General features: G+C 39.8%; 1 protein-coding gene across 1 annotated transcript; it reads right to left on the bottom strand.

Annotated features, from left to right (window-relative positions):
• Positions 1-2185: 2185 nt before the first annotated feature.
• Positions 2186-9353, bottom strand: ZSCAN16 (zinc finger and SCAN domain containing 16). The gene is made up of 4 exons (XM_052648028.1): positions 9319-9353; positions 8082-8551; positions 6458-6596; positions 2186-2706 (listed from the first exon to the last, which is right to left on the bottom strand). Exons 2-4 carry the CDS (start codon positions 8466-8468, stop codon positions 2186-2188), a joined length of 1047 nt encoding a protein of 348 aa, XP_052503988.1. The 5' UTR covers positions 8469-8551; positions 9319-9353.
• Between the last annotated feature and the right edge of the window lie 1809 nt (positions 9354-11162).

Here is an 11162-nt window from a genome sequence, read left to right as displayed (position 1 = left end):
TTACACTTATTACACATCTCAATTGTTATTAAATTTTCATTGGAAGTACTCGATCTAGATTGAGACTGCATAAAATTCAGTGGAAAAAATAGATTCCTATACACAAATTACTCTAAACATACTTAAAGGTTTTCCAATAACTGAATTGAATATCAGTTTTTAAGTTTAAATTAAAGTGAAAAAAAATTTAGTTCCTCAGTTGCATAGCCATCTTTCAAGTGATAAATAGTCACATGTACCTAGTGGCTGTACTGGACAGCACAGATAGTTAAAGGATAAAATGTCTGTTCATCGTTGGGTCAAAAGGGGCAAAGGAGAGGGTAGTATCAGAAGTACGGTAGAGGGAAGAAGGTCTAGAAAAATGCAATTGTAAGCTCTTTATACAGGTCATATTTGAGGACAGATTCCTCTGGTGCTCAAAACTAAGTGAGGTATGGCTTCCTAAAGTAGACTACTTTAGCATGTGTGCTGCATAGATTTTAGGTATTTTGAGAATCATTTTGTGGGGTAGTAAAATGGTCTAGCAGTGCTGGTCATATATATTTCTAAGTTGAATCTTATATGATGTGGAACAGTATTTTCCTACACAGCAGTGATTCTTCACTAGGCTGGTGGGGTAGGGGGAAGATTTTGCCTTTCAGGGAATATTTGCATCTCTTAAGAAATTTTTGCTTGTCACAAGTTGGGGCTGCTGGTGGCCAGGGAAACTGCTAAACATCCCACAGTGCAGAGACAAATTCACAAGGAACTGTCTGGGTGAAAATGTCAATAAAACCAAGGTTGAGAAACTGTGCTCTAGAGCATTTGAGTAAGAAAGACTGAGAGATCTATTCTTTTAGAACCTTAATCTCTCTCGTGATATTACTAAGGGGAGAACAGGTTGTTTTGAAGCATTTCAAAGCTTCTAGTAGGTTTTCACTGTTGATGGACTTTTTGGTTAGACTATAAATAAATAATTTCATGCTCAGGATGAGACTGCAGACTCAATAAAGATAACATAAATAACATGTGCATGTATGACTCAATGACCTTGGGATAAGCTGATCTGTTCACCTTTGCACGGCTTGTGACATGTACCCCACTGTTTTGAATATAATTGATGTCAATATTAGAATTGTCACCCTTTTCTCTTCCCCATCACCATCTCTTATCTTTGTTCCTTTCCCTATACCCTTATTCCTTTTTTATCATTCTTTTTTCATTCTATCCCTTTCTGTTGTCTTGTTTCCTCTCTCTTCACCAATGCCTGTGCATACCTCTGACATGCCCTCCTCCCCAACCGTCAGCCATTTCTTCCCTTCATAGCTATTGGTTCCTCATTCAGAATCGCCAGTTTAACCACCCCCTCTCCTGTGTCTGAAAGAACTGTCCCCATACTTCCTTTAGGTGCCTCTTAATTGTCACTGTCTGTTCTACTAGTTCATGAAAACTACAAGTTCTTGCCTCCCTCCAAAATTGATGGGAGAAGTGACACAGGTTTCACAACAATTTGAGAAACTGCCTTCCATGTTTAGGGTTCTTTTAGAACAGGTGCCATCATTCCAGGATGGCTCTCTGCTAGAACCCAGTGATTCTGGATTACAGTGTCTAACATATAACATCTTCATTTCCAGAAACTGTGGCTGTCATTGGACTCAGAGCTCTTCTTTCCAACTGGTTGCATCCTCATCAATTTTTTGTGGGTTTCTACAGACTTACTAGGGCACTGACTAATCCTTCATGGTACTAACAACTACTTAGATCTCCTTTAACATCATGCCTCCTTTGCCTTATGGCAACAGTTATCCCAGGTCCCACTGGACTTTCTTTTATTGCCACTATCACTCCAGGCTGTCTCTGCCCTGAAATCTTTCTGTACCTCCCTAACTCTTATCCTTGCCCTCTGGTCAAGATCAGATGGTAGACACTGTAGTAACAATCTGGCATCAGCATCAGACTAAAAAAGGGTAGCATGGTCTTAATGCTCCAAACTACTTTTCATGTTAAGACTTCGAGGGTGTACAACTCTAAGACTAATTTAGAAATAAAAGGAAATTTTACTCAGGTAGATTCTTTGGTGCCAGAGAAATTTTTAATGATGATTGAAGCTTTGCCTACATTTAGGATACTCAAGGTCTCCAAGGTAGATTTCTCTGATAACTAATTTGGCCTGAGTGACTAAAGAACTTTTGTTACTTACACCATATTAATAGAGCTTATTTACTGTATGAATTCTTTGATGTCTAATAAGGGCTGAACTTACACGGAAGGGCCTCCCACACTCATCACATTCATAGGGTTTTTCACCTGTGTGGATTCTCTGATGCTGAATGAGACCTGTGCGCCCACTGAAATCTTTCCCACATTCTTTACATTTATAGGGTTTCACCCCAGTGTGTACTCTATGATGTCCAATGAGATGTGAGTGCTGAATGAAAGATTTTCCACATTCATCACATTTATAGGGCTTTTCTCCAGTGTGCGTTCTCCTGTGTTTACTAAGGTCTGAGCTATGACTGAAACTTTTTCTACAGTCATCACATTTATAGCATCTTCTTTTCCTCTGTTGCCACTCGAAAATGCCCTCACTTTCAAAAGCATCTTTGGATTCAGGATACTGAAGAATATCTTTGTAAAGTCTGTCATTTATCTTCCCAAAGAATTCCATGTCTTTGGATTTATCTTCCTTCTGGGACAACTCTTCAGTTTTAGTCTTGGTTTCATCACCTGTAACAAATGTACAGTATACAAATAGGTCCTATTCTAGGTTTGAGAAGCAGAAACCCATGGAATAAAGAACATGCAAATGTTAAAAATATGTTATAAAAATGAAAAATCACATACAATGCACAAATTAGATAACCGGCACCATCAAAACATATATTGGCAATATAGGGAAGAAATTTACAAAGAGACCACTAAGAATGACATCAGAATTATTAATTGGGAATAAACTAGGAGGAGAAGAAAAAGCAAAAATGTGGACAAGGCAATCATGTGCAAATCCAGAGTGGTAAATGGGAACTCCAGATATACCAAAGATAATTAAGAAGGATAAACAGAGAGATTAGAAAACGAAGGCAAGGGAGGTATTTTGGGAGAAATTTAAGGGGTCTGAAACATAGGTAGTAAGTGGGAGTAAAAGTGATTGGAGAGGGTAATGGGATGAGGGATTTAAGAGGAATGTACTGAGTAGGAGAGACAGAAGTGTGTATAAATAATAGCTAAAAGCGGAGAGAAACCATGCAGGTCAGGATAAACAGAGGGAGGAAGATAAGCAGAAAGTGACAGTAGATGGTCTGGCATATGTTCTGGGTTGAATCCTTTCTTCTGAAACTGATGTCCTCGCTATCATCTCCTCTTGTCTAAATCCTAGCTTGGTGGTTCTCAAACTTTATTGTGCATCAGAATCATCTGGATCGCTGGACTCCCTACCACCAGGGCTTGTGATCTGATAAGGCTGGAGTGCAGCCCAGGAATTTGCAGTTCTTGGTATGATAGATACTGCTGGTCTAGAGACCACACTTTGAGAGCCACTGACCTACCTATTATTCAAGGTCCATCTCAAATGCTGTCTCCTCCAGGAAGTCTTCCCTGACCTCCTAAATTGGATGTGCTCTTTTCCCTCTTCCTGATCCCATATCCTCAACCCCAAGCTTAGCATGGAACTTGACACACAGCAAGTACTCAATAAATTTTATAAGGAAGTAGGTGTTTTAATGATTTGGAGGGGGTAATCCTATGTGGTCTAATGTTGGATGTCACCTGTTTGGTTATGCTGAAACCTCCATCTCAACAGGTCTAGGAATCCCAACTGTGCAACAATCATTTAATCACATGGTTTTCAGTGGTCCACTCAGCATAACAGGAGAAACAGCAAGACCTACCAGAACATTTCAGTGCCTGGGCTGGGTGTGGAAAACACTGGCTCTGGACTGAGTGAACCTCACTTTTCACTGTCATCACAATGTCCTCTTGCTACCAAATCTTCCTCAAATTTTACCTTCCTCTTTACAATACATATTTTAAATCAGGCAATAGTTTTTTTTAAAAAAAAGTTTGGTTATTTGCTCTAAAATTATATTGTTTAGGAATCTAAATACCATTTTATCTCTGGCTAGAATAAAAGGACTGGATTAGAGCCAGAAGGTCAAGATTTCAGTCCTGGCTCTACTGGTAACTGTTTAAATGTTGGCAGATCATAACCATTTGGTTCCATATCACCTCTGTACCCTCCTTACCTACTGTTTGATCAGATAAGGAAATGTATGATAAAGCATGTGGAAAATTATAATGTGTGGCAGAAGTATTGCTAAGTTAGTATTAATAGGTTAATGATCGTTAAGTAAATCATGGAAGTTACAGATGCCACCATTCCATTAAGAAAGTGTTTTCAAACATCAACACCTTGGCTCAGCTGCTTCTTTGACATACTGGAGGCACTGACAGTTGGTTTTTGGTGGCTTACTGATGAAGATGATTTTTTTTTTTTAAAGAGCACAAAAAGTTGGCACTTGTGGTCAGTTACTACCTTCAGAGGAATCTACCAGTCTTTAGGATGAATCTTTCTCCCATGACTTCAAGAAAAGTCTGGAGAAAATCCCTCACCAGGACTTCAAAAGAATTACAAAAAAATATATAGGGTTAGCAATTCAAATTATAACCCTCTCCATTATATTTGCAATTGAACAATGTAAAGAAAATTGTATGGAAACTGTCAAATGTGAACTTTTCTCATCTTAGGGACCTGCAGTTTACTTGGCCAACTGGAGTTTCACGGCTCTGTTGATGTATCTTTTCCAATTGCCAGCTAATCCCAGGCTAATATGATATTAGGAGATCCTGTTTCAGACAAGATTAGGATTATTTCGTTTTTGCATCTTCTACCAGGGCTATTCTTCCAATTTTATTTTGGCACATCCATGATTTGCCTTATCATTTCAGATAAGCCCAGTCCTGCTGGTCACTGGGATGAGGATATGACCATAAAAACCATCTGATTACCATATGTACAACTTGCTTGACAGTCTAGAGGGAAAGGACAAGGTTAAATGCTGAGTGAAGTGAAATAGGAACAAAGTTAGGGAGACTATCACTTACTGCTACCAGAGAGTCAGTGTTGTGGGTTAATAGCATATCCAAAAAGTTTCCTTTGAAATACCTGACAATGTGTTAGAAAGAACTGCAAGACACTCAGTTCTCCAAGTTCTCTCATATATGAAGATAATTCTGTATTAAATGACCTCAATTATAATTCCAAGTTATGTTTACAGAGATGAGTTTCATTACCCTAGCCAACAGATAATATTCATAATCTTGCTGATATGGATAGAATGAAAATTTTAAAACAAGATCCTTTATAAAAAACTCTATTTAATAATAAATTTATTTTAAAAGACACTGGCTATATTGGGTTATTACCATGATGGTTTTAAAATATTGTTCTGGACTAGTAGGCAGGAGCCCCAGCTCTCCCTCTAACTCCTATGGAAACTTGGAAAAGTCACAGCCACTGTGGGTATATCTGTTCAACTGTAAAATGAGGATTCAGACCAGATATTATATTATTTTAATAAAGTTGAGAGGCATTTCTTCAAACATTATTTCTTGTGATTTCTACAGGGTTGTGTGTGTGTATGTGGGGGGGGGGTAGTTGTTTTGTTTTTTCCTTGTCTGTTTTTTGGTAGGGAGCCTGATTGGGGGGTATATAGATTAAAAAAGTTGCCAGGGTGGCACTTTAGAAAAAAGTCATATTCACACTGTTCAATGCAGACAAAATGGACTTCCCTAAGAATCCACAGGCCTCACAGGATAGCTAGATTTCATGAGGCATCTTTCAGTAGATTAGAATTAGAAAATACAATTCATATTTTAACTGCATAGTATTCCCTTGAAATGTTATTTTGGTAGCAGCACATATATAAACCTTTACAATTTTAGGTATAGGAAGTGTGTATTTTTCTGGACTTACACTAATGAGAAGTAGAGTGAAACTGTCCAGAAGTATTTGTATAAAAACATAAGGAAAGACCATCTAGAATTTAAAGTTTTGTACAGACAAACCATTAATCATCATAATAATAACCTCTGTGTTATACACAATAGAATTTAGCATGTTGACATGTTAATTATTATTGTGCACTATTTTATAACTGCATGTCCTGTCGTCTCCCAAAGGTGAGAGAAACTTATTACATGGCTTCTTACAGAACATAAGTGAAGATTCCACACAGTTAAGCTTACTAAAGCTTATTAAAATGGTCTGTATCTTTCAGCTTCTACCTCCGGAAATTCCTGCCCATAAGACTCATTAAAAAATAGCACCTAAGTCTAATGATAAGGTCAAGGGAGGAAGGGAGATAAAATCTTCCACAATGAAGTGAAGGACAAGCAGAAAAACTTAAAAAGGAGAAGAAAATGAGGAAGCTCATCTAAGGAACCAGCTCTTCCTTCATATACACAAACGCCTACAACTTACCATTCCTTTGGGCCTCCCCAGATTTCTGCTCCTGCCAGGTCTTCTTGGGATGAAGCTGGATAGTCAATGACTCATGTGGCCTTCTCAAGGGGGCCAACTTGTCCAAAAGTGCATCCTGTCTTTCTGAATTGCCTGGAACCTGGGGAAAATGAAGTATGTTTGGTGTGTAAGGTAGATTTTGTGAAAGAATGGAAAGAACTTCGGAGCAAGATCAGAAGCATGTGCCAGGAACCAGGGCCACATAAAAGAGGACACATTATCATTTAACTGCAAATGGCAATAATGACTAAAAACAAAGAGACAGAGGCTAATCTACACTTCAGGACACTGAAGAGTAAAATTCAGTGTCTCTAAGAGTGATCTGCAGAGGCCCAGAATCATATTCTTGAGACTTGAGATACCTTAAATATTATTGAACTCAACTTCCACCAAATGGGGGCATTTCTTCTATAACTAGGAGAAGGAAATGGCAACCCACTCCAGTACTCTTGCCTGGAAAATCCCATGGATGGAGGAGCCTGGTAGGCTACAGTCCATGGGGTCGCGAAGAGTCGGACACGACTTCACTTTCACTTTTCACTCTCATGCATTGGAGAAGGAAATGGCAACCACTCCAGTGTTCTTGCCTGGAGAATCCCAGGGAGAGAGGAGCCTGGTGGGCTGCTGTCTATGGGGTCACACAGGATCAGACACGACTGAAGCAACTTAGAAGCAGCAGCAGCTTCTGTAACTGTGTGGTCCAATATGATAGCCACTAGTCACATGTGGTTACTGAGCACCTGAAATATAGCTAATACAAATTGAGATATGTAAAATACATAGCAAAATTTGAAAACTGAAAAAAAAAAGAATTAAAATACCTCATGTTTAATATTGATTGCATGATTACATATTTTGGGTAAATATATTTAATTTCACAAATGTGGCTACTAAAAATTTAAATTACATATATGGCTCACACTATATTTAATGACCATATATTAAATGTATATTTAATTATAGGTATTAAATGTGAATGGGTCACAATTAGACAGTGCTGTTCGGCAATATCCTTGTTATCTACTTGAACCCCTCCTTGAAGGGGAGTTTTTTATTACAAGGTAGCCTATTTTATGTATGTGCTGTGCTTAGTCACTCCGTCGTGTCCCACTCTGCTACCCCGTGGACTGTAGCCCACCAGCCATCTCTGTCCATGGGGATTCTCCAGGCAAGAATACTGGAGTGGGTTGCCATGCCATCCTCCAGGGAATCTTCCCAACTCAGGGATTGAACCCAGGTCTCCTGCATTGCAGGTGGATTCTTTACCATCTGAGCCACCAAGGAAGCATTTTGTGTATAGGTAACCATGAATGTTAGAAAATTCTTTGTTTTCCTCTGACACCTATTTGCCTTCCTATAGCTTCTCACTGATCCTAGCCTTCCAAACTGACATAGAATATGCCTAGTGTCTCTTTTTACTCAGTCACACTTCAGTTATTTGACAAGGGCAGTGTCAGTCCCTAAGCCTTGTTCTTCTCTAGAGTAACATATTAAAATATTTTTAGGTATTCTTGCATATACCTGTTGCTTTGGCTGGGTGCATATACCCTGAAAACTCACAGCCAAATGATCACCGCCTTCCCACCTGCTTTCGAGGTTCATCAAGCTTTCTCTCCAGATCCTCCAGCACAGTCACCGCCTCCTCTCCAGTCTCTGGATGGTGTGCCTGCACCCATGCTTGCAGGTCCCTGGGAAGAATGCTCAGAAATTGTTCAAGCACCAGCAGGTCTAAAATCTGCTCTTTTGTGTGGCATTCTGGTCTCAGCCACTGGCGGCAAAGGTCCCAGAGTTGGGTAAGAGCTTCACGGGGTCCAGGTGAGTCCTGATAGCAGAGCTTCCTAAAGTGCTGCCTGAAGAGTTCCCTTCTGTGAGGACTGGACTTTTGTGAGATAGAGTCCTGTCCCCTGTAATGGTCTTCTGCTTTAACTATTAGAAGTCCTTTTTGTTCTTCATGTTCCAGAAATGTGGTCATTCTGGGCTGTTTTTCAGGAGATTAATCCTCTATCTGGGACTGAGTCAAGGGGAATCTCTCAGAATCTTGTCTCAGAGAAAAACCTATTGCCATAGAGAAATGACAAAAACTGCTGTGACCACAAACACTAATAAAAGGAAGCTACCAGAACTGAGTAAACAATCTGTTGCTCAGTGATGTCCAACTTTTTTCGACCCCATGGACTGTAGCCCACCAGGCTCTTCTGTCCATGAGATTCTCCAGGCAAGAATACTGGAATGGGTTGCCATTCCCTTCTCCAGGGGATCTTCCCGACCAAGGGATTGAACCTGGGTCTCCTGCATTGCAGGCAAATTCTTTACCGTCTGAGCCACCAGAGAAGCCCAAACAGTCTGATATGAGGCTGTAAATAAGAACACTGAAGCAGGAACATGAATTTGAATCTGGGCTGTTGTGCAATTTAAAGCAAGTTACTAGATCCTCATCTGTAAAAATTCTCAGGTTTCTCATAGGGTTGATGTGTAAATTAGTAGGCAAAGCCCTTGGCCTGACAGCAAGCATTGAGTAAACGCTGAGTATTAAGAACTTTGTTAAGAGGCTTTTTCATTCCACAACCTGAGGTGGACCGGTCCGTAGGAATCAGTGGTTGTCGGGTACATGCTCCAATTCAGGAAGAGGGTTGTAACAGTACCCTCGCAGAGCAACTGACAATCAGTGTTCCCCTTTAGCTCCGTCCTCCGGACATGTCGGCCCTAGTCCTCCCTCGTAGCTGTTTGGAGGGGCAGCCTGGAAGGGGGAGGTGTGGGGAACGGATTGCTGCTTACAACTGTGCCCTGTCCCCTCCTCCACTTAGAAGCCGGGAGAGACTCACCTCACGCCTGAAGGAACAAGTGCGACAGCTAGCGTCCTTTGGGGCGGCCCGAACAAAGACTGACTGACCAATCGACACTCCGCTACTGTCAGCCAGGCACTTCCGGGCCGCTCTAGGAAGCCTCGCCTCGGTGGAGGAGTCAGTTCTAGCTCTTGGAGGACCCCACTTATGAACATTTGACTTATGGGACTTAAGCGCTCGCTGAAGTTTTCTTTGCTTTTGTTTTTTTTTAAAGTTCCCTCTCAAAGTTTTTGACTCAATTACTAAACAATATGAATACGTAATGCATTCACAGGGTTCAATATTTATGAAGAATTATAACCTATAGTGGAAACGAATCTGAAAAAGAATATATATGTATGTAATAACTGAATCACTGCTATACACCGAAAACTAATACATTGTAAATTACACACGCACACACACACACACACACACACACACACACACACACACACACACACACACACGGTAGCAGTTCTGCAACTTTTTTTTTTCCTTCTACTAATTGATTCCGGAATTTGTACATAAAAGACATTTCATTTTGCTCTTTTTTCTTTTAAAGAAAAATAATCACATAGGGTTCAACTATACCATAATTTATTAATAATGACCCTGTTGGTGGTTATGTAGGTTGTTTTCTTTTTCAATAAATTACCCTGCACATAACTTCTTGTGTATAAGGGTATATCCATAGTATATATTTCTAGAGCTAAGGATTTACTAGAGTGCAGAGTTGGAGCATTTGTATTTTTGTTACTGCCAAATTACTAATCTTGGAACCCACTTGTGATGTTAACCTATACTTGTCAACATAATGTTACAAAATATTTTGATCTTTACCAATATGATACGTAAGAAAGCTTAGGTGTTTTTTTTTTTTCTCCTTCTCTTTCTTTCACAATATTGCTTATTCACCTACCATGCCAGGCAATGTTCTGCAAGCTGGAACTGTAGTTTAAAGCAGAACAATGCCTTTGCCTTCATGGAATTTATAATTCGGGGTGCGGGGTGGGTGGCAGAAAGGATGGGGCGTGAGGCAGGCAATAAACAAGAAAAATATATTGTTAGGGGGTAGATGTTAGTACTTTGGAGAAAATAAAGAAAATATGGAGTTTGGGATGAGAATGAAGTAGTAATGCAATTCTAATAGGGTGATCACCAAGGACTTCAGAACAAAGACTCAGGAAGATGAGTAAATGAGCCATCAGGGGCAAAGGTGTTTCTGGGAGAGGGTTAGAAAACGCAAAGGCCGAGAGTGAACTGTGTTTGAAATAATCTAAGAACAGGAAGGAGATTTCTGTCTGGAGCTGAAGGAACAAAAGGGTGTTGGGAGTACAGACAGAGAAATGTGATTGTCAGTGAGTGTAAGGATATTACTTTGTACTCCAAACGGAGAAGCCATTCAGAATTTCTGAGCAGAAGAGTAGCATGATCAGACTTAGGCATTAAAGATTTCTCTGCCTGCTGTGTTAAAGATGAACTTTAAAGTGTGAAACTATTGCTACCTTGGAGTGGGGAAGGCCTTTCTAAGCATGGCATAAAACCCCTAAAGACATAACTGAAAAGTCAAGAAGAGAAAGATAAATGGAACTGGTGATGTAAAAATTTAGAATTTTTCAATGGGAAAAAAACCCCCTAAAATATAAGCTCAGTGTGTGTGTGTGTACACGCACATACACACACACACACACACACTATGCCACACATCTCAAAGACACAGGGCAAATTTTCCTAATAAGCAAAGATCTCTGAAAAAGAAAAGAACATAAACAAGCCAATAGAAAAATTGGCAAAGGACGTAAGTCAGCATTTTTGGAACAGTTTTTGATAAACAACTGTTA

This window comes from Budorcas taxicolor, chromosome 11, assembly GCF_023091745.1.
Source record: "Budorcas taxicolor isolate Tak-1 chromosome 11, Takin1.1, whole genome shotgun sequence".
NCBI classification, from domain to species: domain Eukaryota; kingdom Metazoa; phylum Chordata; class Mammalia; order Artiodactyla; family Bovidae; genus Budorcas; species Budorcas taxicolor.
The sequence above is the reverse complement of the archived record's forward strand: the minus strand, read 5'-3'. Positions and strand labels throughout refer to the sequence as shown.

Coding starts and splice junctions, on each gene's coding strand:
- ZSCAN16 (XM_052648028.1), bottom strand. CDS start 8,468: ATGACCACATTTCTGGAACATGAAGAACAAAAAGGACTTCTAATAGTT. Junction 6,597..8,081: donor TTGATGAACCTCGAAAGCAG/GTGGGAAGGCGG, acceptor CATTTTCCCCAG/GTTCCAGGCAATTCAGAAAG. Junction 2,707..6,457: donor TGGGGAGGCCCAAAGGAATG/GTAAGTTGTAGG, acceptor CATTTGTTACAG/GTGATGAAACCAAGACTAAA.